General features: G+C 49.5%; 1 protein-coding gene across 3 annotated transcripts in view; it reads left to right on the plus strand.

Moving 5' to 3' along the window:
• The window catches only part of TAOK2 (TAO kinase 2), a 44,972-nt gene that overhangs the window by 6,919 nt on the left and 10,433 nt on the right, over nucleotides 1–27,620 (plus strand). For 2 of the 3 annotated variants that reach the window (XM_053263781.1, XM_053263780.1), the window contains exons 2-17: nucleotides 8,191–8,363; nucleotides 9,310–9,381; nucleotides 9,732–9,833; nucleotides 11,006–11,051; nucleotides 11,146–11,242; nucleotides 12,034–12,147; nucleotides 12,746–12,837; nucleotides 13,012–13,105; nucleotides 13,237–13,318; nucleotides 14,019–14,186; nucleotides 14,280–14,492; nucleotides 15,732–15,860; nucleotides 17,831–18,067; nucleotides 18,671–18,799; nucleotides 19,753–19,956; nucleotides 21,740–27,048. In XM_053263781.1, the coding sequence (XP_053119756.1) occupies nucleotides 8,232–8,363; nucleotides 9,310–9,381; nucleotides 9,732–9,833; nucleotides 11,006–11,051; nucleotides 11,146–11,242; nucleotides 12,034–12,147; nucleotides 12,746–12,837; nucleotides 13,012–13,105; nucleotides 13,237–13,318; nucleotides 14,019–14,186; nucleotides 14,280–14,492; nucleotides 15,732–15,860; nucleotides 17,831–18,067; nucleotides 18,671–18,799; nucleotides 19,753–19,956; nucleotides 21,740–23,824 (3,996 nt within the window). In that variant the 5' untranslated portion in view covers nucleotides 8,191–8,231 and the 3' untranslated portion in view covers nucleotides 23,825–27,048. Of the gene's footprint in view, nucleotides 1–8,190; nucleotides 8,364–9,309; nucleotides 9,382–9,731; nucleotides 9,834–11,005; nucleotides 11,052–11,145; nucleotides 11,243–12,033; nucleotides 12,148–12,745; nucleotides 12,838–13,011; nucleotides 13,106–13,236; nucleotides 13,319–14,018; nucleotides 14,187–14,279; nucleotides 14,493–15,731; nucleotides 15,861–17,830; nucleotides 18,068–18,670; nucleotides 18,800–19,752; nucleotides 19,957–21,739; nucleotides 27,049–27,620 lie in introns of those variants that run through there. The other variant, XM_053263782.1, reaches the window with a different exon arrangement.

The raw sequence follows: 27,620 nt of genomic DNA on the forward strand, positions 1-27,620 counted from the left end.
CTAAGATTTCCCCTAACCTGGTTCCAGGTGTCCACAAATCTAGGTTAAGCTCACCAGCTAGCCATTATTCATGACTGCCACCACTTTCCTCGGATCCTTTTCTTGTACACAGGAAACAGAGATCTCAAGAGAGAAGTGGATCTTCTGCTCTTTTGCACTGGGATATGGAGATGGTAAGAAACAGTGGGAGCTCTCTCCTGTGGCTTAAAAGGGATTCCTGCTGTTGGTTACCTTCTCAAAAATGGCACTGGAAATGGGGCCTCTGGGGAGCAGATCTCTGTGGTGCTGAGTGTCCAGCTCACCAGAGAGTTGGGGGCACTCATTATTGGCAGTCTGGCAAGTGGATTTGTAGATGCCTGCCTGGCTGTACCGCATTATTTCAGTGAGGAATAAACTTGGCAAAGTGAGGGAAACAACCCCAGAATAATCAGGGTGCTCATATAATGCCTCTCTATTTTATCACATTTTATCACAGTACAAACCAGTCAACACTTGACCCCTTTCAGTGTATGCACATGGCATGGGAAAGTAAGGGAGAAGCAGCCTTTTTAACCAAGTCAGACCACTGGCCCATCTAGCTCAGTATTGGCTACACTGACTGGCAGCTGCTCTCTCTGAGGTTTCAAGCAGGGGTCTCTCTCAGCCTTACCTGGAGATGCTGCCAGGGTTTGAATCTGGGACCTTCTGCGTGCCAAGCAGAGGCTCTGCCACTGAGCTAAGGCCCCGTTCCCTAAGGGGAATATCTTCAACGGTGCTCACTTGTACTTGCCAGTCCAAATGCAAACGGGACTACTCATGCTTGCTACCCCAAGACTGGCTCATCACTCTGGTGGCAGAGATGGCCCCCATTCATTTTGGCTTGCCTGGAATGCCCACAGCCCCAGCGCCTTGTGTTGATGAGCCCCTTATTTTAGCCCAGCACGTGAGGCACAGGGGGCCATCGCCTGTCCGTCTGCTCTGCAACACACTCTCCCGATCAACAGACCATCATATCCCTGCTCCCTCACAAACCTGGTGCTCTCTTTCCTTCATCCCAGGCAAGCACCAGGGATGGTTCCTTCAGTGGTATCAAGTCCCTCTCTTGGTTTTCAAAGAAATGGAATGGGGAGATTCAGGATGACATTCTGCAGTCCTCGAAATCCGCAGGGACCAAAAGCCTTGAAGGTCAGCTCACCCAGCGACCTGCTTGAGGAGGCACTCTTTTCTTTTCTTGCAGCCCACCCAGTAAGACTGCCTCCCTGCTTAACCTGCATCATTCTGGTGGTAGTGTTTTACAGGCAGAGAACTGAAGCTGCTAAGGGATCTGCCTTGTGTCAGGGCTGCCTGCATAATCAGAGGTATAGTTTTAAGAACTTGTTCTGGATGGTTTGAGTAAGTGAGTCAAAGCACATGATACAAAGAATGCAAAATGTGCGCCCACGTGTATTTGGCAGCTGTCTTGTTCAGAGGGAAAGATGCCTTCCAGCTTCCAAATGTGGCCCCCCTGCATGTGGGCCCCCCTGATTTTGCAGGTAGGGGGAAAGCCCTCAATTTAAGCCCCCCGAGGCAACTTTCTTCTTCTTGTCACACACGTTTTAATTGTTCTGTATAAGTTCCCTACCATTACACTTTGCTTTTGCAAAGGTTCAGAATATTTTGGGTATTGATTTATCTGCCTTGAGCTATTGGGAAGGTTTCATAGAAGTATAGCAAGTAAGTGTCTGCTGCACTCGGCTTCCTGTCTAATCATTGCAGACTCTCTTGCTTCAGAGAGGGGTGGGAGGTGGAGGGGACACTTATTTAAAAAATCAGTGACTCCTAGGATTCACAATCACATGAACTCTCTCCCCATGCTCTGTTTTTTAGTTTGCAAGTGCTGAATCAAACAGCTAAGTCTGCTACCTGCCACAGGGTCCATCCCCTCACTGGTCCGTGCTGGGCCAGGGCATGAACTCATTTTACACTCTCCCTTTTTGCAGCAATGCATCTTAAACTGTAAGATTTTTCTGCAGATCTAAATAAAAAGATTTTTCTGCAGATCTAAATAAACCAGCCCCAAAATTTAGGAGCCAAGCAGTGGACATTTGACAAAATTACTGGATTTAATGACATTGTGGAGGGGAAGTGTAAAAGGGCTTCTCTTACAAGTAAAATACTTAGAATAGAAAAAGGGCCATCTGGAATAAAAATAAAAATTGTATTTAATAATTCTACCTTTGAATAACCTAGCCTGGACCTGATGGTTAAATTTCTAGGCGCCATGGCTCCCTGCTGCCTGGGATTGATCAAGCCCAGTTTTGATTAGCTCCAGATGCCTTCTCTGCAGCATCAACCATCACATACATCATCTCCTTCCCTCTGGCTTGGAATGCCGAAACCAAGAGCCTGCTTGAGTTCTGCACACCTCGGTGTCGTCCGGCACCAACTCTTGCAGCAGAAGTCCAGCCAGACTCCTTCCTGCCAGCGCTGCCACTGCCAGGCTGGCCTTGTAATTGCCATTCTGCTTGGGATTGTTCCCTGGGAAGCGGCTGAACAATGCAAGGATTTCCTCTTGCTCACATGGCCCGCCTGTACTCGCCTGGTTTCCTTGTTTTTCTCTTCGTTGCTTGGGTGGAGGAGGAGGCAGCTAGTCAGTTCGGTAACCACTGCCCATCCCTTGGGGTGGAGGAGGGGCCCCTTGTAAGGTATCATCCCTTATTTGTGTCAGCAGCAAATAGAGCTTAGAGGCAAGCTGGAGCCCCCTTGAAAAGAAAAGGCCCTGCCTCTGTTCTCCTAATGCTTGTCAGAGCCAGCTTGCCCCTGACTGACACTTCTGACCCGGTCCCGGAGGGGAAAGGCTCTGGGGGCCACGTCCTGATGGCTGCGGTCTCAGGAACTGGGACTTCTGTGGGGCAGCTGCTTGGATTGGGGGCAGGCGGGACTCCTTGTTTTAGCTCAGTCCAGGGCTTGACAAATCCCAGGAGCTGTGGTGCCTGGAAATTCATTCATTCATTCATTCATTTGATTTCTCAGGGCGGTTTAACCATGATGCCTAGATTAGGGTATTCAGATGTAGATATCTAATACAATCTGTATTTGGCCCAGTTTTGTCCTCAGTTTCAAGCCACTGAGGAAAACCATTATAGAGTCGAAATGCGTCTGGCTCCAGTTTGAGAACGTATGGACTGTCCTCTATACAAGCAATAGCCTACTAGCTTTTTGGCTATCATTAGGACTTCCTCATATGAAGACTTCTGTTTGTTCTTTTGTCTCTCAGGGAAGGATTTGACTGCATCTCCGATATATATAATTGTGTTTTGTTAATGAATCAGTTTTTGTGACTAGGAAAGATATCTTCATAATTGACCTATATATGAGAGTAGCTATTTTTTTAATTAGATGATTTGGATGGTTACTTGCTTATATTATAATTGGAGACTACTTGTGATTCTTTTTGTCTTATTAAATTTTTTAGGGACTCAGTGTTATGTTATGTACTTGTATGAAAAGCCCATTTACCCTCCCCAACAATGTCTGTCACTAAGTCTAGTAATTCTGTCAAGCGCCCATTGTCTGGCTCCTAAATTTTTGGGTTCCAGGACCCCAAGAAAATCTATCAAGGCCTAGGTAGCTCAGTGTATGGTGCAAAGGCGGCCATTGCTTTGAGTACATCAGTATACTGTTGTATACTGACCACAGAGGTTGTATCCCATTGGTGGCGGAGGAAGGCTCCCGGTAGGGCTGAGAGACACTCCTACCTGTAGCCTTGGAGCAGCTGCTGCCAGCCTGTTGCCAGTAGGCAGTACTGAGCTAGATGGACCCGTGGTCTGATTTGGTATAAGGCAGCTCCTTGTGTAAAGTCTGCAGGATGTTCTCCGTGTGCTGTGTGCCGCACCACGCAGCCAAGAGTGTGGGAAGCTGCATTCTGGGTGACCCTGAACCCTCCTTCCCCATCCTCCCAAGCCAACAAGTGCAAACTTTGCAGGCCTCTGCCCTGGGTCTTGTGGGGAGTGAAGGTATAATGAGCTCTTCCACCTTCCCAAGGGTGTACGTAAGACCTTGCTGAGTATCTGGAGGGGAAGGTAGAAAAGAAAAGCCCAGGCCATGGAGCCCGTACTGTCAACCCTGAAGAGACCACCAATGGCCTGGGACAGTTCTTGTCTTTTTGTTTCTTTGTTGTTGTTGTTCAGCTATAAACTGCCCTGAATGTCCTGACAGACAGGCCGTATATCCCTACAGTCAATGAAGAGGTCCAACTAAGAACCCCAAGCTAACTTGGCAAAGAGACACCTTTTTAACGTGGTGATTCTCTTTATTGAGCAGGGGGAGAGTAACTGGCCCTATCCACCCCCATCACAATACCTCCAGTGACTGTCACTGGGGTCTATCTTTTGTTTCTTTTTAGATTGTGAACCCTTTGGGGACAGGGTTCCATTTTATCTTATTTATTTATTTTCTGTGTAAACCACCCTGAGCCATTTTTGGAAGGGTGGTATAGAAATTGAATCAATAATAATAATAATAATAATAATAATAATAATAATAATAATTAATAATAATAATGGGGAGAAAATAATGTGTATGCCACAGATTATGCCTGCAGAGGTTAGAACAGAGGAAGCTGCCTTATACCGAGTCAGACCACTGGTCCCTCTAGCTCAGTACTGTCTACACCAGCGCTGTCCAATTTGGGCCCTCCTGCAGATGTTGGACTGCAACTCCCATAATGCCTGACTATTGGCCGCTGTGGCCAAGGATGCTGGGAATTGTAGTCCGAAATCAGATGGAGGGCTGAAGTTGTGCAGCCCTGGTCTACACTGACGAGCAGCAATTCTCCAAAGTTTCAGGCAGGAGTCTCTCCGAGCCCTGCCTGGAGATGCTGCCAGGGACTGAATCTAGGACCTTCTGCATATTTATTATTTATTTATACTTATACCTATTTATATTTATACCCCGCCCCTCCAGTGCACTACTGCTCAGGGTGGCTCACAACAATAAGATAGACACAGATACAATAAAAGTAATAAAATTAACTAATTTTTTTTAAGTCAGATTAAAACCACAATTATTAGGTTCAAATTAAAACTGAAAATTATAAAAAGCTAAAGAACCTACCAGATATAACAAAACAATAATGGAACATTGGAAAGCCTCCTTAAAAAGGTGCGTTTTGAGATGTTTTTAAAAAAACACTGAGGGAGGGAGAATGGCAGAGCTCTTCAGGGAGGGCGGTCCAAAGCTGAGGGGCCACAACCGAAAGGGCCCTGTCTCTAGTCCCCGCCAACTGGATCTCTGTTAGTGGCATGCAGACATTCTACCACTGAGCTGCGGCCCCATCCCCTAAGGGAATATCTTGTCACTTTCAGCGCTCACTTGTCATCCCTGTTCACGTGCAAACCAAGGCAGGCCCTGCTTAGCAAAGGGAACAGGTCATGCTTGCTACTGCAGGGCCAGCTCTGCTCCCCCACTGTGAGGTGGTCTCTTCCCCAGAAGAAGCAGGAACAAGCCCCCAGGCCCCCATGAGGAGGATATCTTTCTTGGGCCACAATAAGAAGCGTGATGATTTGGTGGCACCACAGACTGGGATGCTCTCTTGACTTCTGTCCCAAGAGCTCAGGGTGGCAGTTCTTAAGGGCTAAAAAGAAAAGCAAAAACCTGACACAGAGAGAACAATTGTTCCTCTGAACATGAGGGAAGGCGCACCAGGCAGGGTAGCTCCCCCTCGATCCAGGAGCAGATGTGAGGAATGGTGCTCGGCTTGCTTCCCTCTCCAGACTCTCATAGGGTAGTTGGTATTATCTGGTGTTGGAGATGTATGCCAAGCAGCCAGCTGGAGTCAGTGCAAAATTATATGACTGAGGTGGCATTTTTCAACAGTCTATCGTTTGAAGTACCTCTGGGAGGATTACTGAGGAGTAAGCCAATTCCAGACTGGGCCTGCATTCTGTGTACAGAGTGGCATAGTCCATGTCCCCCTTATAAGGAATGCTAAGTCCAGGGAAGTCTTGTGCAGATATGCTAGAACTCTCCTTTGCTGTCCCCCCCCCCCGCATAATCTGTCTATCTTCTATCTATATCAGGGCTGCACAACTCAAATGCCCTAGTGGGCCGGAATCATCCACAACTTGGCATGCAGGGGCCGAGGTCAAATTTTTAGCACATTACCTTAATTAAAAATATTATGAGTTACTTGTGGATCTATTCCCCCAGTCAATGGACCCACAGTTTTAACCAAGGATAGTGACCAGAGAATAGGTCCTGTCCCTGCTCAATCAGTGAGGCCCCTAGAGTGCTTGCCAGCCCCAAACAAATGCCAAGTCCTCTCCTCTCCCTAAATGGTTGTTTCTTTCAGGCTGCAATGCTAGGCATGCTTACATGGGAGTAAGCCTCACTGGGAACACCATGGAGCATAATTCTGAGAAAGCATGCACACAGGATGGCTCTATAAAGCAATTTCCAGCTCCCATGTTGCTGCAGGATACCTGGGGGCCAGTAAAATAGTCCCTGCGTGCCAAATCTGGCCCCCCGGGCCTTATGTTGTGCAGGCCTGATCTATATAATTCACTAAGACATGCGTGTGGCTAATCCCATGTGTGGCAGCTCTCGCGAGATTGCGTTAGTGAGGGGTGGGGCAGAGGAAGGCGAGCGGCCAGCGAAAGGAAGTGGTGCCACCAGCCACTGTGTGACGAGAGAAAGCGAAGCGGCAAGAGAAAGTGCCACCCAGCGAGAGAAAGTGGCAACCAGGCCTGCAGGCCCGCTGCCCAGAGGAAATGGCAGTCGGGGCTGAAGGGCGGCGGGAAGAATGAACAGAGGCTGACGGTGGGGGGAGAAAGGCTGAAGGGATGTGGGGGAGACAGAGAAAACTAGATGCTCTGTGCCAGGTCAGCTAGTTCCCTTTAATCCTTCACAGCCCACCACCTCAGTATACACTAGGAGAAACTGCGGCGGCGACAAGTATTTATGTAGCCCTCTTCAACCAAAGTTCTCAAAACGGTTTACATAGAAAAATAAATAATACATAAATAAGATGGTCCTTTGTCCGTAAAGGGCTCACAGTCTAAAAAGAAACCTGAAGTAGACACCCAGAACAGCCACTGGAGGGATGTTGTGCTGGGGTTGGATAGGGCCAGCTGCTCTCCCCCTGCGAACTATAAGAGAATTGCCACTTCAAAAAGTGCCTCTTTGCTCAGTCAGCAGCTGCCAAGGAAAGCAGCTGAGGTATTCACTCTGTGGTGGACGTGGCCACAAAGTCAACGTGGGAAGGTTCAATTTGGTAACTTAAACAAAGCAGGGCAGTTGCCATGCACACTTGTTTAAAGAGGAGCTTGTATTTTCTTGTCCCTCACGTTCACTTCTTCCAGCAAGAGCAACTACAGGAAGTAAGAGGTCTGGCAAGCTGAAGTCTCTGTTTGAGAGAACATGGCCGCTGTGCATGGAAGTGATTACAAAGCGAAGGTGGCATTTGGCATGTGATTAAAACATGCCCAGTGAGGCTGTGTGTGAGAGGAAAAAACAGAGCAGGAACCATAGCCTTGACATTCACAGAGCAAGCAGGGAAGGTATTTTAATAGAGGAGGACCAGTGTTCCCTCTAACAGGGATTCCCAGATGTTGTTGACCACAGCTCCCATAATCCTCAAACAAAGGCTATTGCAGTTGGGGATGCTGGGAGTTGTAGTAAACAACATCTGGAAATCGCTGTTAGAGGGAACACTTAGGAGGAAACAGGTATGCTTCCACTCTGAGACATTCAGGACATTTGATCTGGAGTTTTTGGAGTGGAGAAGTGTGTGGAGAATGAAGGTCCTGGATTTCCTTGGAAGGATCTAGAGAGAGCACACAACCCTTCATTTCAAGTTCCAAGTTAAAAGCTGCCTTGTGTGTCAGGAGCACACCATGAACAGGAGAAGCTGAATTACCTTCTGCATTTCCCTGAAGCCCTCCACCTTTGCTGGCATCAGTGCATCCCCCACCCCCAGTCGTGTGAGAGAGCATGCATTCGCACATGCGTGCATACACACACAGCTTCATCTTATTGGTGACCACCTTTGAGTACTTTCCTGAGTTCTGTGGGTGGAAATTTGGATTCTGTGTGAATAACTACAGTGGCAATACTGGGCGTGGCAAGGAGAGGGCCTCTTGCTTCTGAAGGAGAAGTGTGGGCCTGCTCTAGGGAGGTGGGCTGAAGAAGAGGACTTTGTTGTCAACCTGCGTAACATTTTCCCCACTTTAGGAGAAGAGTGAAGGTGAGGCCCAGTCCCCTCCACGGTCGCCATGCCATCTAATGCCAGGGCTGGCAGCTTGAAGGACCCGGAGGTGGCTGAACTGTTCTTCAAGGATGACCCTGAGAAGCTCTTTGTTGACCTGCGGGAGATCGGCCATGGCAGCTTTGGAGCAGTCTACTTTGTGAGTGCTGTGGGAGTGGAGGGAACGCTGCTAAATTGCTGTAATGCCATCAAACTACCAAGTTCATTTAAATCATCTCCCCCAGATTGACATTTGTCGCATCCCATTGTTCCTGCTTCTTAGCACCACACTTCTCCACTGTAAAGTAGTAGTAATTACCCGCACAGAGCATCTGTGTGCTAGTAGTGAGACGGCGGCGAGAGCTCCTTCCTCGGGCCCATGCCAGGTCAGGCCATTTCGGGGCATTTGGGAGGCAGACAGCCTGTGGGAGGAGCCCTCGCCACCATCCCTGCTGCTCCGCTGCAGCTTTAAAAGGCCATGCCCGCTCCAGTACACTCCAGCGTGTGTTGCTCTCCTGACCCCCAGCCACGGCCTCCTCACCCCAGAGACCTCCCCACCGTCACCTGAGCCCTAGATTCCTTCTCCTCCTCTTTCTCCTCGCAGGTCCGGAGTGACTCGCAACTGGAGCTCCAGTGCTGCCTCTACATGGAGCAGCAGTGGCAGTGTTGCCACTGCCGCTGCCTCTGACGGCTCGACACCCACGCAGCACTGCTCTCCAGACACCTCCAGGCATTGGCTTAGTAATTAATAATAAACTTTAGTTGTTGGCCGCCTCATAACAAATTGTTCTCTAGGTGGCTCACAACACAATAAAAACATCCAATTAAAACACATAACACAAAACAAACAAATAACAATACAAAATACAGTACAAAATGACTGGCCCTTCATCTGTGGAGAGCTCTGCTCTGTGTTCTGCTCAGCTCCTGGTAGCCATGAGTGGCAGAATTGACCCCATGACTTTCCTCCTGGAGCTGCATTGCCTCTTTGGTGCACTGAAGCAGGCTAACACCTATCTCCCTCTGTCTCCTAGCTCTGAATCCTGGCTGTGGCTTTTCAAATTCCTCTGCTTCCTCCCTTGGCTTATTCTCTGTTCCTTCTGCAGGCCCGAGACATACGCAACAATGAAGTGGTGGCGATCAAGAAGATGTCCTACAGTGGGAAGCAGTCCAACGAGGTGTGTGCTTAACCCCTCTCCTGAAACACTGAACTTGTTCTAAACCAGGGGTCTCAAAATGCTGCCCTTCTTGTCTTTTTGGACTACAGCGCCCATCACGCCGAGTCACAATAGCCAGTAACCAGGAATGATGGGAGTTGTAGGCCAACAGCTTCATGAGGACTCCTTCTCTAGACACTGGTTGCTGCTGTCTTAGCTGTGGCTGCTGCCTTATCTCTAGCCAGCCCAGTTCCCCTGGTCTCTGCTCCTGCTAGAGGCCTGCTGGTCCCACCAGACCCGTCCTCTGCTCTCTCTCTCTCAGCTTGAAATACAGGACTCTTCTTCTTCAGCTTCCTTTGTGTCTCTTTCAGAAATGGCAGGACATTATTAAGGAGGTGAAGTTTCTGCAAAAGCTTCGACACCCGAACACTATTGAGTACAAGGGCTGCTATTTACGGGAACATACAGCATGGGTAAGCTGAGAGGGCAGCTGCTGATCCTTGGGAGCAAAGATGTTCTGGACATAGAGCTATGGAGGAATTGAGGCTTTGAGGAAGTGAAGGGGGAACTGGCACTGTGAGTGATGGTTGGGGTATCTTGCTCGCATTAATGATAGGAACAAAGGAAGCTGCCTTATACCATGTCAGACCCTTGGTCCACCTAGCTCAGTATTGTCTACACTGACTGGCAGCAGCCCTCCAAGGTTTCAGGCGGGGGCTCTCCCAGCCCTACCTGGAGATGCTGCCAGGGATGGAAGCTGGGGCCTCCTCCATGCAACGCAGTTGCTCTGTCAGTAAGCCACTGCCCCACCCCAAGGGGATGGGTCATTAATAGTCCATCAGCTGCCTTCCAGGGAAGCCTGCCCTCCCCTAATGATCTCCTCACTGAAGGACACTGAGGACTCCAGGGGCATGAAGCTGCCTTTTGCAGAGTCAAGCCATGGGTTCATTTAGCTCAGCACCGTCTGCTCCGGGGGGCAGCGGCTCTCCAGGATTTTGGCACAGAGTCTTTCCCAGCCCTGCCTGGAGGTGCCACCTGGGTTGGAACCCAGGACCTTCTGCATGCAGAGCAGACCCTCTGCCGCTGAGCTATGGCACCCTCCCCTGGGATGGCCGCTGGCTTGGATGGCTTTGAAAAGGAGCTAGACAAAGTTTTGGAGGAGGATTTGTCTGTGACTGCTTCTCCTGATAGCTCAGTAGAACCTCCAGGTTCAGAGACAGTATGCCTCTGAATATCAGTTGCTGCCGGGGGGCAGCAGCAGAGGAGGGCTGTTGCCTTCATGCCGTGCTTGTGGGTTTTCTGGGGGCATCTTTATGAAGCAGCTGGTTGGACTAGATCAGGGCTGCACAGCTTGGACCCTTCTGAGTACAACTCCCATCGTACATGACGATTGGCCGCTGTGGCTGGGAATGATGGGAGCTGAAGCCCCACAATAGTTGGAAGGCCAGAGTTGTGCAGCCCTGCTGTAGATGGACCCCTGATCAGATCCAGCCAGGAGGTCCTTGTATTCTTCACTGAGATGGAAGGTACCCAATATTTCATGGTTGTGGTGGGGGGAGGGAGGGGTACGCTGTTCAGCACCCGGCATTTGGGACTCAGCGGCATCTTGTGCTAACTCTCCCTCCCTGTTTTATTGCTCCGTCAGCTGGTGATGGAATACTGCCTAGGCTCAGCCTCAGACTTGCTAGAAGGTGAGTAACCCAAGGCCTTAGATTATGAGTAAATATTTGGCATCCTCTTTTCTGCACATAAGTGGTGACTTCTTCTTCCTCCCTTCTTTCTTAGTGCACAAGAAGCCACTGCAGGAGGTGGAGATCGCAGCCATAACGCATGGCGCCCTGCAAGGGCTGGCATACCTGCATTCGCACAACATGATCCACAGGTAAGAGGAGAAGTCCTGCCCTGTCTGGCCACATCCTCTCATTCTCTGTCAAGGCACAATTCGAGGCAGTATGAGTGACAGAATGGCCGCATTCTCATCCTGCCTGGGGAATGCAGTCCCACTGCAGCTTTTACTGGCCCTCCTGGTATAAAATCAGCCATTTTGCTACTCTAATTGCCAGTTTGACACACACAGGAGTTTCACCACAAAAGTGCCAGGCATACAGTGAGATGGCACTTGGTCACCTGATCACTGGCAGATGGAAGCATGGTGCCTGAACTGAATGCCAACTTGGACAGCTGCTTGCAACTTCATCTAGTGTGTGCCACAGAATAGTCTAGCTGCTCTTGCACCATAGAGAATAATGGCCAATGATAGCTTTCAGTTTAAAACTGGCAGTTCACGTGGTCTGTGGTGCTGGTTTTTTCCTCTTATCTCTATGCCTTTTCATGACCCAACCTATTATAACTTTCCCCCCCTGTGCTCAGGGCTATATTTATGTTCTGCTTCCTTTCCTCAACCTTTCCACAGTATATAATAAATGTAGTAGTAGTAATATAAACCACAAGATCTTTGTCTTCTGGGCTTCATGCCATCCTCCCTACCTTACTCACCTCCCTTCATCCACACCCATGTGGCTTCCAGGGTCCACGTATCTCGCAGTGACTATACATGCCCGCCCCCCTCCTCCCAGTTCCTTGTGGTGCCTCCTTGGCTGCCCCCTCTTCCGGTCCTGGTCTCTCCTCTCCCCTTCCATATCCAGTTCTTATCAGCCAGTCTGTCTTCTGCAGAGATGTGAAGGCCGGGAATATCCTGCTGACTGAGCCCGGGCAAGTGAAGCTGGGGGACTTTGGATCTGCCTCGATCATTGCTCCTGCGAACTCCTTTGTTGGCACCCCATACTGGTGAGTTGGCAGAACCAGGGCGACTCTGGAGCCTCGGAGTACGGGAAGCAGCCTTCTACCGAGTCAGGCCGTTGTTCCATCTAGCTCAGTATCGTCTATGCTGATTGGCAGTGGCTCTCCGAGGTTTCAGGCAGGCGTCTCTCCCAGGCTCCATCTGGAGATGCCGCCAGGGATGGAACCTGGGGCCTTCTGCACGCAAAGCAGATGCTCCATCCCTGAGCTGCAGCCCCATCCCTAAGTGACAGGCAGGAAGGTTCATAGCAGGGATGCATAGCCAAATACATAGGAGTGCAAATTTGCCAGATGTATTGCTGTATTCTAGTCACAGTTCTAGGAGAATGATGGTGGTCTGTGGATTGAAATGTGGTGGGGCGGTTGATGGATTGGATTTGAAGCTGTTGGATCCTTGAAGAGCATGGATAATTTAGTAGGTTATGTTGTTTGGGATGTGGAGAGAAGGAAGAGCTATGGACCCTATTAGGAAAACTGAAGGGGAGGCATAGGATTTGTCTTTTGTAGTTAAGTGGTTGGAGGGTACAGACCCTTGTGTACCTGTGTCATGACCTCACAACACTTTGTGCCAAATTCTCTTCTCCAGGATGGCTCCCGAGGTGATCCTAGCCATGGACGAAGGGCAATACGACGGCAAAGTGGATGTCTGGTCACTTGGCATCACGTGTATTGAACTTGGTATGTGATAAGTGCTTGGAGGCACCTGTAGTGACATGTTATAGGAGCTACTATGCCCTGCAGAGCTTGGCAACAGCTAGAGAATGTGACCGGCGGGCGGGGGGGTGGAGGGTAAGAGGGTTATGTGACAGAAGCCAGATGCCAGGGCTAACCTTGGTTTCCCTGTATCCCCAGCGGAGCGCAAACCACCTCTCTTTAACATGAATGCTATGAGTGCCTTATACCACATTGCCCAGAATGATTCTCCACTGCTCCAGTCCAGTCACTGGTAAGGGAAGCCTCAGACGCTGGTGGTTATGAAAGGGAGAGACCTCTTGGGACAAGGGTGAAAGCTTGCAGGTGGAGTTGGTTTGGAAAGGAGGCAAAACCCCTGGACTTCCATTTCCCTGTTTCTTCCAGGTCTGAATATTTCCGGAACTTTGTGGATTCGTGCCTGCAGAAGATCCCCCAGGACCGCCCAACCTCTGATGTGCTGCTCAAGGTACTGCCCGGCTGGACACACTCTCTCCCCCCAACCCCAGTATACTCTGCCCCTTGGACGAGAGCAGTGGTTCCCAACCTGGGGGCCTCCAGATGTTGCTGAACTACAACTCCTATCAGCCCCGGCTACAATGTATTGTAGTTCAGCGACATCTGGAAGCCCCCAGGTTAAGAACCACTGGACTAGAACAAGAGGGGGTGGCCCAGCACAGTCCTGCCTAGGAACGTCAAATCAAGGAGAGGCGGAGGAGGTTGTGCTTTTTTCTTTTTCTTTTTTAAGTGTTTGGGGGAAACTAAATGGCTGAAATGTTGCATTAGCTAGGGAACTAGAAAAAGGTGGGTAATTTGGGTTTGGGAATCGGCCTCATAAGTCATTACTTTCAATACCATTCCCCCAGCAACAACAACCAGTCCTGCATTCTCAGCTGTTAAAAACTGCCCCCCTGCCTGCATGGCATCGGTTTGGGTTTATTTAATTTATTAAACCTTTGAGTCCTGACCCTGTCCGCCAAAGTACTTGCCGTTCCTCCTCTGTTTTGATCCATCTTCAAGCTGTGTCCAAGTTGTACAATCTGCATCTCAGTTTGAGTCACCATTGAGACGGGACCAGTCGGGGGTGGGGGTGGGGGAATCTATGAATATCTTGGAGGTTTTTTTGGTTTTAACCAACGGTATATGCTGTTCGTCCCGTGGCCCTGTAGCATCGCTTCCTCTTGAGGGAACGGCCCCAGACAGTTATCATGGACCTGATCCAGCGAACTAAGGATGCTGTGAGGGAGCTGGACAACCTGCAGTACCGCAAGATGAAGAAGATTCTCTTCCAGGAGGCACAGAATGGCCCAAACGCAGAGGCACCAGAAGAAGAGGAAGTGAGGATTTCCACTGTCTTCTCTGCTGTGCCTTTATCCTGAGAGAGCCCCCCAAGGCAGCTGCCGTGTCTCATCCCTTCTGTGTCTTTCTAGGAGGTGGAGCAGTTTCTCCATCGGACTGGTACCATCAACAGCATGGAAAGCAGCCATTCCGTTCCCAGCATGTCCATCAGCGCCAGCAGCCAGAGCAGTAGTGTCAACAGCCTGGCCGATGCCTCGGATGACGACGACGGGGCTGAGATCGCCATGATGCAGGAAGGCGAGCACACGGTCACCTCCAACAGCTCTGTCATCCATCGTCTCCCGGTACGGGGCTCAAGTGCGCCAGTCAGGGGGGCCCTGATATTGGGAGGTGATGCTGGGAGCGATGGGTGTTTCTGGGAAGCGAGAGCACTGGGTTGTTTCTATCTGTTGGGAGTATGAGGGAGTGCGAAGCCAGGCCCCCGGGGTTCCAGTTGGAGCATCAAGGAGTGGGGCGCTTCCTGGAGACAGGTTGGATAGGATGCTTCAGCTACCTGACCTTCCTGTACTTCTCCCGGTTGATTAGTTTAAAATGTTATACTCTGCCCCTCCAGTGCACTACCGCTTGGGGCGGCTCACAAAACTAGAACAACACACAGAGTATAAAATTAACAAAAATTAAGATACCCGGTTAAAACCACATTTAAACGTTCGATTAAAAAGTTAAAAGCTAAAAAACCCAACAGGTATGAGCAGTGGATAAAACATGTAAAAACTTTTCTAAAAAGATAGATCTTTAGTTGTCCTTTTAAAAACCCTGAGGGAAGGAGTGTTGCAAAACACTGCCAGGAGGGTGTCCCAAAGCCAAGGGGCCACAACCAAAAAGGCCCCATCTATGGGCTCTCCAACCAGATTTCTGCATGTGAGGGCGTGGACAAGGCCTGAAGTGCCAAAGGGTGGGCCCTGGCAGGTTCGTATGGCAAATGCCATCTGACAGATACTTGTCTCCAAGCCATGTAGGGCTTTAAGGATCAAAACCAGCACTTTGACTATGGCCCAGAAGCAAACTGGTTACCAATGAAGCTACCACAGGATGGGTGTGACACTTAATCTGTGGCTAAGCAGTGTAGTAAGCAGTGAAGATAGGACTCTACAATAGGTCATGTAAGAATTAACAAACTGGGGGGCAAGGGTCCATCTCTGGGTCTTGGATAGGCAAAATAAAGTTTTTCCGCCTCCCTTGTCACTGTCCTCTTGCTCCTTTCCAGCCTGTCTGCAGCATTCTGCTGTGGTGCCCAGAACTGAGCATAGTACTCCAAATTAAGCCTCGACCAGCGTGAGACTGTTACTTCTGAATCTGGGGAGGAGATCTCGTTCCTTGTTAGTATCCCCCTAGCACAACACTAGCCCTTTGGGGCCAAGCCATCAGGCCTGTCAACTCCTGTTGCCCAATGTCCCCAGCACAAGTCACGCCCGGCAGTACCATTGCTCAGCTAGTTGGCTTTCCAGCAGCTTGTGTTTCTGTGTGCCTCTTAAGGAGACGTAAGGCTTGTTGCTCCTTACACCTCTTTTGGTGCCTTCTAGGGCCACGACAACCTGTACGATGACCCTTACCAGCCCGAGATGGAGCCCCAGAGCTCGTCATCAGCTGCCCGACGCCGTGCCTACTGCCGCAACCGAGACCATTTTGCCACTATTCGTACTGCTTCCCTGGTGAGTGGAGGGTAAAGCCACGCTTGAATAAAGCCGCTGTTTCAGACCAGGTTCAATCTCATTGTCCTAGTCCAAGTTTATTCTTTTGGAGGCTTCAGGAACTTGCCTGGTTAGAGTGTTAGCTTCTGAGTGCAGATCCTGCTGTCCCCGAGTCGTCGTCCTGGTTTCTGTAGGTTAGGTGGTATTGCTGGAGCAACCAGTGAAGTTTCTGAACTGCATAGAATCTGAGAGCTCATTATAGTGTGGTGCATTAAGCATTGGTGAGAGAGTCAAGGCCAGAAGGAATAAAAATGGGCTTGGAGTGCAAATTTGTCCAAAGGGATTCAGCAAATTCATGGAGAAAAGACCTGTCATGGACTCTTCCACCTACAGTTTTTATTAGCTGATGGTTTGGGGGGTCTGATCCAGCAAGACTGTAGCTTCCTGTTGTATAGACCAGAGATGAGGAGCAGGGGAGAAGCGTGAGGCACAGGAATCCTTGTCTCCTTATGTGTGTTGGGCATTTCTCCAATATTGTAACCAAGGGAGGCCCCAGATTTTCTTAGGAGAGTGAAAGCTGCGATTCTCAGTGGGGCTCCACCCAATGAAAACTCCCGTAATTAAATGGCTTGGGTTTCTGTAATCGATGAATACTTTTACATAGGAATAAAACAGTAGTTCAGAAGAAGACATTGTAGATGGCTGCATGCACATGCTGGCAGCAGGCATTGCCTTGAAAGTGGAATTCCTTGCTGTGTGAGAGATGATGGGTATCCCTCTTCTAAGATGCTGTCTTCTAAGATGCTGTCATGTTCACCTACAGGAAAAGAGAGGGTGTTTTTATATAAAGTCCTACCTGATTGGGTAGGGACATTTCTTTAGTCAATCAGAAGGGCTTTTACTGGTTAGTCAGCTAGATCAGGGCTGCAGATGTTGGACTACAACTCCCATAATACAACTCGCATCTTCCCCATTGGCCACTGTGGTCAGGGATGATGGGAATTGCAGTCCAACAGTGGCTGGAGGGCTGAAGTTGTGCAGCCCTGAGCTGGATATTGCAGCTCTTGGTTTCCAGGATTCCAGATTTTCCTGAGTTCTCTGGGCAGGATGCTGAGGGCGGCACAGGAAAGGCGCCTGTACCAACCTATCTTGCTTTCTTTGCACAGCATGCAAATAAAATTCAACAGTGAACCTAGGCCCGTTCACACGTTATCAACACTCATACAAGAAGTGTACAGTATAGACAGGTGCAGATCTGTACACAGGTACAGTTGTTCACACGTTATGTTGAATGCAGGTACAGAAGTACACTTCCACGTACAGGTTGAGTATCTCTTGTCTGGACTTCCAAAATCCAGAATGCTCCAAAAATCCAGAAACCACCACAGCATGCGCTGTAACAAAACAAAAAACAAAGCACCTCCGCTCACTCGCTCGCAGATTCCCAACTTTGCTGCTTTTAAACAGGCAGTCAAAACTTACTTGTTTCAGAAGGCTGTTGGTGACAGGGGTTTTGTCTGTAATTCTCTCTAGTTGCGGCTCCGTTTTTATTGTGAAGCTTCTTAATGTGTTTGATGTTCTCGCTTTGGCGCGAGAGGGAAAAGGGAAAGCCCCCATCCTCCACTCCCTGCTCAGTTTGGCGCCTGCTCTGTTGGACCTAAAAATATAAAATACAGTAACCTTTCGTGTTTAGACTGGATCCCATGCCCAAGATGTCTCATTATGCAAATATTCCAAAATCTGGAACACTTCTGGTCCCAAGCAGTCCAGATAAAGGATAATCAACCTGTATTTGAAGGGCCTGTATTCAGGTTTACTCTTAAAATGAACCCGGGTACAAGTCATTCACACAAACCCGAATGCAAATGTACTCGTACAGCATCATGTCTGAATCAGGCTTGTGTGAGCAATGACACTTGTGTCTCACGGACTGGTTATTAAATGGGAGGTTCCTCTCCCCGCCGCCCCTCTTTTCCTTCCACCCTGACTAGGTGACTCGCCAGATCCAGGAGCATGAGCAAGATTCAGCGCTGCGGGACCAGATGAGTGGCTACAAGCGGATGCGGCGCCAGCACCAGAAGCAGCTGCTGGCACTGGAGAACAAACTCCGGGCAGAGCTGGACGAACACCAGCTGCGGCTTGACAAGGAGCTCGAGGCCCATCGCAGCAACTTCTCCGCTGAGGCTGAGAAACTGGCCAAGAAACACCAGGCCATTTTCGAGAAGGAGGTGAACAGGGATTGGTCCCTTTTTGGATCGGGGCTGGGCTGTGGCTGGATAACCAGGGGATCCACAGATCACAGGAGGAGGGCCCGTGGGGGGGAAGGCGGAGCTCGTTCAGCCAGGGAGGGAGATGTTCACCTGTTGGGGGCGGACCAGTAACTACACCTTCCTCTTTTTATTTACTTTTAGTATTTCGGTCTATACCGTTCTGCAGAGTTATAGTCCAGGCAGCAGCCATAATGCAGTGACTGAAACAAAGCCCCAATCCAAAATGTTTGCCTTTAAAATAAAAACTAAAAGAGTAAAAACCGTAATCATTATAAAAATAATAGCAGAAGCCCATTTTGAAAGGCAACATCAGAATATGCCTGCTGGAGAAGAGGCCATAGCTGCCTGCTAGAAGGCAAGCCAGACAGACCCCCTTTGGCAGGTCTTTGCGTTGTCTCAGTGTTGCTCCAGAAAACCCTTCCTCTCACTTGCTGTAATTTGAATGAATGGCACGGGGATGCAGTGAAGTGTGTTTGCATGCAATTGCAGCGTTCACATACATCCCTGCCTATGTTTGGCCTTCATCTCTTCCCCTGCTTGTTGGACCTTTTCCTTCTACAGGCAAAGGCAGCCCTGGCTGAGGAGAAGAAATTTCAACAGCATATCTTGGGCCAGCAGAAGAAGGAATTGGGCAATTTGCTGGAATCCCAGAAGCGCCAGTATAAACTGCGCAAGGAACAGCTCAAAGAGGTACCTGCTGCTAAGGGGAGCACCCCACGGAGAGCCCTTAAGACTAGATATCGGCAAACGCCAGCTAGACACCCTTCTTCTGCAAAGTTCTTCTCCCACCCCACCTCCCATTCCTCTCCATTTATGTTCATCCAGACTCCCCTTATGGCGAAGGATCATCTTAGAAGGGAATGAGGGGTGTGCTGGCCATAGCATAGGAAAGTGGCCGTGCTCATTCTTTGCCGTCTCTTTCCCTGGTCATCTTTCTTTTCGGTTTGTAGTGAACCTGCCTGCTCTTGCAGTGACTTAAAAGCCCTTAAGGGGACTTTTCAGAAGCAACTGTCTTGTGTGTAATTCATGCAGTCTTTATGGAAATGCCAGTTAAATATATATATTTGAAGTAGGGGAATATCGTGCCCCATTTCTGCCCCTCACCCCAACCCTAAAATAACCATAGAAGGATCAAGTGAAGTGGAACCCTGTGTTGGGGAACATTCCAGAATTCTGTTAGGTTGACTTTCCCCATAATCCTTTGCAAACCACAACTTGCCCCCTCTTCCTAAACAGGAAGTAAGTGCCATAGAGTGGTTTCCCAGAGAGGAAGTGGTAATTCTCTCTAGTGGACAGAGGCTCTGGGAAAGGTTTGGAAAGGACTTGACTTCCAAAAGTGTCTGCACTCCTTCCTGTCTCCTTTAATGAGAACAGAAGAAGAACTAGAACAAGCTAAAACGCAACCAACTCTTAGCAGGAGTGTGACCATGTGCCATTTTGCAGGTGTTTCCCCAGAGCCCTGCATCTGGGTGTTACCTCTGAATCCAAACAGCCACCAGCTTATACCCTGAAAAATTTCATTTTCTGGTAGATCCTCTCCCAGCCCTAGATGCGGGTGTGGGGCGCGGGTGCGTTGCTCTCTCTCCACCCTTCCTGGTGTGCAGCTTTGCGCGACTAACCTCTCCACCTCGTTGCTCTCTCAGGAGCTGCAGGAGAACCAGAGCACACCCAAGCGGGAGAAGCAGGAATGGCTGCTGAGACAGAAAGAGAACATGCAGCACTACCAGGCCGAGGAAGAGGCCAACCTCTTGCGCCGCCAGCGGCAGTACTTTGAGCTGCAGTGTCGCCAGTACAAACGCAAGATGCTCCTGGCGCGCCACAACCTGGACCAGGACCTGCTGCGGGAGGTGGGGATCGATGACCGGACGCGGGTGTGTGCAGGGAGGAGGGCTGGGCGGGAGGCCGGATGTGAGAGCAAGTTGTAGGATATGGTTGGGCAGCCAGTCCTGAGGGGCCAAAGTGTGGAGCAGGCTGGGATTTGCGTACTTCCCTCTTGGGGGGCTCTGTGGGGACAGTGTTGCCCCAGGAGAAGCAGTGCTGGGAGTGGCTGTCTGGGTTCACCCTCTGGGAGCAATAAGCGGATATGGGGTGGGGACAGAAATGAAGGAGTGCAAGATGAGACCAGTGCGAGAACTGGAGTCACACCGTGGGGGCTGCTGGCCTTAAGCCTTGAAACAGAGTGTCAGCAGGGCTCTGTCTGCTCAGCATTTAGACAGTACTCACTGTGATGAGGTAATATTTAATCCTTTAATTAATCCATCATTTAATTTAATGAGGAGGTAATATTTAATCCAAGCAAAACCTTGGATTTACCAACCTTCATAAAGTATGCCCTAATACATTTTCAAGAATTTTTTAAAATTCAAAATTTAGAAAGACTACAAAAAATGTCAGTACAAAATACAATAAAGTATGCCCTAATTGTAATAATTGTATTTGTAAGAAGTTGTTTATATTTCCCTACCTTGCTTAAGTTCTCCTAACTCTTTCTTCTAGTAATGGAGCAGGAAGGCTGTGCTGGACACTAAAAGTGGGCCACAGTGTTTGGAAATCCTGTCTGCCCACCCATGTTTACTTGGCTTCAGGCAACTAACATTATCCAAAATCTTTCCTTCTCCTCCTTAAGGGCTAGAAACTGCTCCCTTCTTTTTAGAAGAAAAAGCTGTTTCTCAGGAACAAAAATGATTTGTTCCAAATAATTTGGGACAGCCCCTTAGTCCCAATACCTTAGCGTAACTAAGGTTAAGGACATGGAGCTGAAATAAAAGCCTATTTTTTCCCTTGCTCTGTTTTGTTTTGTTTTGTTTTGGTTTTTGGTTTTTTTTTTGGCAGTCAGAAAAATCTGTACTGGATTTTTCTATTGCAAGCCCTCTGGGGCAGGGACCTGTCCTCTTGTACTTTGTAAAGCACCATGTGCAGATGGTGCTATATCTGTGCAGACACTGTTGTCAACATTCCATGCTTGCATAGATATCTTGGTGTGCATACAGTACTGGCCTGTAGGACAAGAATTTGGCCAGTGAGAATGTGTCTGTCCTCGGGCCCATGGAGGGATGAATACAGGAGGACCTCATTATCTGTGGATTTGCATATCTGTGGTTGGGGAGGGGGAAGACATCTGATTTTAGCATATGTCAGGAGGCTGGGGGGGGGGCACACAACACATTGACCTTGCGTATCCAGGGGTTGGAGGTGGCTGGAAATGACCGCAGAGGCCATTTTGTTCGTTGGAGCCACAAAATGGCTCCCATCTTTAAAAACAAACCAGTGATTTTGGGACATTCTGGGGTCACAGTGTGACTTGGGGTGGGGTGGGGGGAGTAGCAAAGCACAGTAAGGAGCTCACTCCCACATCCCCCCCCAAAAAAATCAGCTGATTTTCGGCCGGGTGGGAACTTAAGCCCCGCAAACACATTGACTTGAACACCTCAATATTCACGGTTTCCATATCCACGTTACAACTGCGGAACAGAACCCCCGCAAATATCGAGGTCCTCCTATATTTCCATTGGAGGCATTTGAATGTCCCAACGAAAGGACTCTGGGCCCTTTAAGAGCTTTGAGGCCCTGGAGAAGCAGGCCTTTGTGGGGCTCCTGTGTCTGACACCCTTTCCCTTCTTGCTTCCCCAGGAGCTGAACAAAAAGCAGACACAGAAGGATCTTGAGTGTGCCATGCTGCTGCGTCAGCACGAGTCCACCCAAGAGCTGGAATTCCGGCACCTGCACACCGTCCAGCGCACCCGCACGGAGCTCACCCGCCTGCAGCACCAGACGGAGCTCTCGAACCAGCTGGAGTACAACAAGCGCCGCGAGCAGGAACTGCGCCAGAAACACGCCATGGAGGTCCGGCAGCAGCCCAAGAGCCTCAAAGTAGGTGTTCCCTACGTCGGGCCCCCTTGCTGCCAGTGGTGCCCCGAAGGGCAGGATGCGGGGGTTCTGGAGCCAGGGCAGGGCCCCCCAGGGGCTGTAGAAGTGGACAGAGCTGAGGCTGGAGGTCTAGAGTCTGGGCAGGAGTGCATGGGTGGGCCCAGCCTCTGCGACTGCGCAACGGGGGGTCGGCAACGTCTTGCAGATGTGGAGTCGGAAAGTGTGTGCCCTGGGCCTCTAGACCCAGAAGGACAGGAGTCTGCTGTTCTGGAACTGGGCATCCCCTGTCACGATCTTGGTCGACGCAAGCCTATCGGAGAGGTTCTGGAGTTGCTTCGGGGTGACGTTGATGTTCTAGACTCGGGAATAAAATGCCCTGTCTGTACGCATGACATTGAGATTCAAGATGCAGAGCTAGACTATTACGGAGAGGAGGAGGAGGAGGAGGAGGAGGAGGAGGAGGAGGATCTAGAGCTGGAAGCGGAGTATGATGAGGTGCTTTTCCAAGACTGGTTGCAAAAGGGAGGCTTAAGCCAGGGTGAGCAGGGCATGGAGGCTTTTGTGTCTGAATCCAGGTTTTCTAACAGTGCAGCGTCAGACTGGCGCTTGGCAGGTTTAATTCCAGATGGGCAGGAAGCTCTTGAAGTCCAGGGTCCCGATGGTGAAGGAGGCCAGGGTCTAGATTTCAGTGGCTCAAGACAGCAAGCGCTCTATGGAGAGGAAGCTGTGGAGCTAGAATTGAGCCTGTGCTCCAAGGAACTTCGGGACCCCTATGGAGAGGGATCTGGGGTTCTGTCTCCGACCCGGGCGCGTGCAGATGTGTCGAAGCCGGACGGGCAAGAGGCTGATAAGCTAGAGCCATTCCGATATGAGGATCACTTATATCCTCATTCTTTGCCCCCTATCATAGAGGAGGGGGCTTTGCGAGACCCAGGTGATGGCTGCCCAGTCCCTGAAGACCCCTACAGCCAACAGCCCAGCAATAAGTCCCGCTCTGTCCCGCCTCCGATGGCAGCCATTTTACCTCACGCTCTCTGCGTGGCCTTAGCACTGCTGGTCTCTGCCTATCCTTGCGCCCCGACTCTCCTGCTGCTCTTGGCTGCTCTGTGGGCCCAAGGTGGAGGGTTTCAGGATATCCTCCTGGCCCTCGAGGGAGCCCTGGTGGGTCTGGGGGTCACATACACCCTGCTGCACTCTGTCTTCCTCCTCTCTGGAGCCTCTTTCCTGCTTCTGGCCAAGATGGTGGGGGTGGTGGGGGTGGTGGGGCTGAGCGCCAGTAGGGGGCGCCTTTATGTCCCCGTCATCCTCCTGGCCTCCTACCTGTTAGCTTCCCCCTGGCTTTTCCTGCCCCTCTACCTCTTGGGGGCCATAGCAAGGCACAGCGTGAGGGGACTCCCTCGCCGTGCCCGACGTTTTTGGCTCCTGGCCCTTCTGCGTCTTCCGCGGCCAGCTTTCCGCATCCTTCAGCGCCTGGGGCTGGTCAGTGAGCGGGGGCTCTTCCGGCTCTTCCCCAAAACAAACAAAGGGGGCTTCCGCAGCCGCATCCCTGTCCTGTCCCGCCAGCACCAGCCCCCGCTCCCCTGGCACCGTAAGGCCGCCGCCCTGCTCGCCAAGCCCATCTGCAGCCTCAACAGGGTCCTCGCTGAGGTGATCTGTGCTCAGCTGCCTCCAAGAGCCCTTCGCTGTCTCAAGGGGCTGCATGTCTTGCGGGAGGAGAGGCACAGCCGCATTCCCCGCCTGCTGGAGCGAGCAGCCAGGTCGAGAGGCCATTCCATGGGGTTGGTAAGGCGGGTTAGCAGAAGAAGCCGTGGGCAGGCGACCCAGCCTGTCCGGAGACCCTGGAGATGAGCCGCCCTGTGTTTCCTCAGAGGGGCTGACGTGATCTTGCTCGCCACAACCTCTTCTGACATGGTGAAATAGACTTTGTTTTGGCAGTTCCAGTGGGAACTCTGGCATCCTGGTCCTACTCTGAAAACCGTTTTCCGCCAACTAATATGTGATATTGGGGCAACAGAGGGACAAAAGTTGGTGTCTTAATAAAAGCGAGCGCTGAGCTTCCATCTGGGGCAGGGCCTGCATGAGACAAAGGGGTTTGGGGGCAGGGAGATGACAAGAATTTGTGCCAGCTCCCTGTCTGTTTACATATTGGGGCCAGGGTGGGGCGTTGTTGTGTGTTCATTATCCTAACGAGGAAAGAATCACCTGACGCCCTTCTGAGCTGGCGGATTGGGTGGGATGGACTGCTTTGTGTGCCCAAACTAATTCTCCTGGCTGGGGGAAAGTGGGAGATGCTGGGAGATGGCTGGAGCCGCTGGGATCCTAACCCCTTAAACCCGGAACAGGGGGAGATGCATGTGCATTAGCATGCTTGTAGGTTTTAAGTTGACCAGCCCAAGTCCATGGGCCCCAATGAAAAGAGTGGTGTGTGGTCAGGGGCCTCGGGGTTACAAGGCATTCTGCTCCCACATGCACTTGTTCAGTGAGCCCCCCCTTAAAAAAAAAAGAATCCAGCTGTTCTTTCTGTCTTAACTTGTACTCTGGACCATGGAGTGTGTGGTGTCCTCCAAAGGAGATGTGTTCTGTCTTTCTCAGCATAGCAAGTCCCAGAAAAGCTAGAGGGCATTAGGGTTTAATGTACAGTCATCACCAGACCATATGGGGCTTTCCATTCATTGCCATCTCTTTAAAACATTCAGTACCTAAATCCTGTTTAAATACATGCATTGTGTCACTGCCCCTGCCTGCCCACCCTTCACAACTACTGAACCTCACTTCAATTGATATGGAAGTTTATGAAGCGAAGGGGTGTACATGTTTCAAGAAATCAGACTCTTCCCAGCTCCTGAGGGTTTAACTAATTTTAGGTGATTCTTTCGCCGTTTATATATATATATATTTCTACCATTTTATAAATATATATATTTATCATTTCCCACTCTATTTGTAACATCCCCTTCACTTCATTTTTTAATTTTTTTTAATTATTTTTTATTTTGGTTTTGACTTGAATGTATTTATTTCAGGCTGACTTTTAAGTATGTGTTTGTGTATGTTTGTGATTTGAGGGGTAAGTTTTATATAAAACAGTTTTTTGTGGGGAGGGAGAAGGGGAGCTAATGTGAAATTTAAAAAAAAAACTGAAAAAGGGAGAAATACACAAAAGAGATACAGCTTACTGTTACTAGGGTGTTCTTGCTTTTCCCACTTAAGCACAGTGGGCCCACTAGTTGCCCACTCCACAATGTGACTGAAAATGAGAGCGATCCAAGTACCACAGGCTGAGATGCTGAAATGATGGCTAGACTTTTAACTGGTTTGCTTCTTATAGACCAGAGGTCTCAAACTCTGGTCCTCCAAAGACCATGGGAGTTATCAGCCAACATCTGCAGGAGGGCCACAGTCTAAAACCCCGCATGTAGCTGGTTACCATGTTAATGAAAGAGGAAAAAAGGTTATAAACTAAGATGCCTTCCTAGTCTAATCTCTCTGCAGGGATGGGCATGTGCTGAGGTGGGCAAACTTGGCCCTCCAGCTCCCATCATCCTCGGCCACAGTGGCCAATAGTGAGGGATGATGGGAGTTGTAGTTCAGCAGCTGGGGGGGGGCAGGTTTGCCCTCCCCTGGCACATGTAGACTTTTAGCTCTCTAGGGAAGTTGGTTGTCCATCCAACATTCCTCCAAGCAGAGAGGCAGCAGAGTTTTCCAGACTGTAGACTAACCTTATTTTATATAGAAGGAAGTCAGAATTTAGACCTCTGTTCTACACAGCTTTGCAATGCAAAAGAACAGTTCTAGGCAGTGCAGTGCCCTGAGCCCTCTCCTTCCCAGGAGCCCAGCTGCGCCCGCCACAATCTCCTCCCCTCCCCAGAACCTGGATGCCCCCCCCCTTGACTCCCAAGTGATAACTTCCTCCTCTCTCTTTCCCGTCCACTTTACCTTGCAGCCACTGCCTAGGTTCTGCATTTGGCCCAGGAATCCATTTGGTTGGGTTTACAATGGCAATTCCAGGGCCTACATCCCTAGCCACCTGCGACTTGCGCTGAAATGGCAGCTGCAAGATCGCGGCAAGCAATTTGCTGCTCGGTGGCCATCTCACCCCTGGGTCAGGTGCCCACCCCTCGAATGAGAGGGAAAGCGCTCACGTTCCCCCATGACCATGATCAGCCCGGCTAACAAAATGTTTGCCTGTGTTACCTTCCTAACCAGGTAAGCACCAGAACACTACGGGATTTCAATGTGCATATATCTCTGCTGCTAGCTTTTGTACAGTTGTAGATAATTTCAGTTTTTTCCCTGTCTTGCTTGTGACCAAGTCAAATTGGCACTCAAGAAAAAGCCAACTTCTTCTTTTTTGCCAAAATTGGATAAGGTTTGAATATTGCCCCTTTTGGCTTTCTGAGAGTAAAGCCCATTTGTTTTAGTGGCCCTCATTCCAAGCAGGTGGGCACAGACATTTCTAGGACATTTCATATTCCACCCCCACTAACTCAAGATGATGTAAACGCCTTGGTGGGCATGCTTACATTTCTGGTCTATTGGCTTATTTTTAAATAGTTCCTATTTGGTATTTGCATTTCTAGATATTTTTTGTAGCTTTTAATAATCTGATCGTGTTCCCACATCTGTTTTTTTAACTGATCTGAGGTTATCCTTCAGCTCACAAAGTACTTGTTTGCTGTGTTTCTGGTTCCATTTGTGCATTATGCACCTGCATTTCTCCCTTTTTTGGTTCATCTGTGGTCTCTTTATTCCAGTTTTGCTTTATCCATTGGTTTATTTTTTAGCATTCCTCTAACTTTTTAAAGCCAAATTTCTTTTCATTAATTCTGAAACCTTTGTTTTGTCCATTTTAATTACTGTACTTGTATCCCCCTCTTTTTTGTTTGAACTGTGATTTTTTCCTACCCTTGTTTTTTCCTCATTCCTCTCTTAAATATTTTTAATTTATTTCTCCAGTATTATGTGGGGAAGTGTTCATTTGTGGTTTTATTTATTTCTCCCTTCCCTGTTGTGGATGCATGTAAAATTTTGAAGAAGAAAAACAGTTAATAAAAAAAACCTGTGCACCACAATTTACCACCTCTGCATTGTGAGTTTTGAGTTCAGTTTCTTTCTTTCTCTCTTACATTTTTAATAAAATGTGGCACTTTAAGCTTAGGAGCTGGGCTAGGAGTCTGTTTTCACACACCCTATCACCCCCCAAATGCCTTCTGCGTATGTTTTTCCTCTCTCTAAATGATGAAACCTCTCCAATTTCATAGGAGTAAAAAAGCTTTGTAAATTTCTCGACCCCTAATTGGAGGAGTTGTTGGGGCCGTTTACACAATCAGAACTAGGGCAGAAGAAGCCTTCTTCCATAATTTGGGAGCTGGGTTCCCATCTGTTTGGGGATTGGGTGTTAGATAAAAACAAAGTAGGAGGTGGAGAGATTGTGGACAGATTGGTCATCTGTCAAACCCCAGCTTGGTAGGACAAATGTGCCCTACCCAGATTCCGTCCCCACCTATGGAATGAGTTAGGCAAAAAACCAAACACCCTGTCCTACCCAGCTGGGGCTTGACAGACAATCCAGCTCCCTTCTCCGACCTTGGCTTTATCTAACACATAACAGCAAAATGCCCAAATTAGGCCAGTGCCCGAATTA

The sequence above is a fragment of the Hemicordylus capensis genome, chromosome 6 (genome assembly GCF_027244095.1).
Source record: "Hemicordylus capensis ecotype Gifberg chromosome 6, rHemCap1.1.pri, whole genome shotgun sequence".
In the NCBI taxonomy this organism is placed as follows: domain Eukaryota; kingdom Metazoa; phylum Chordata; class Lepidosauria; order Squamata; family Cordylidae; genus Hemicordylus; species Hemicordylus capensis.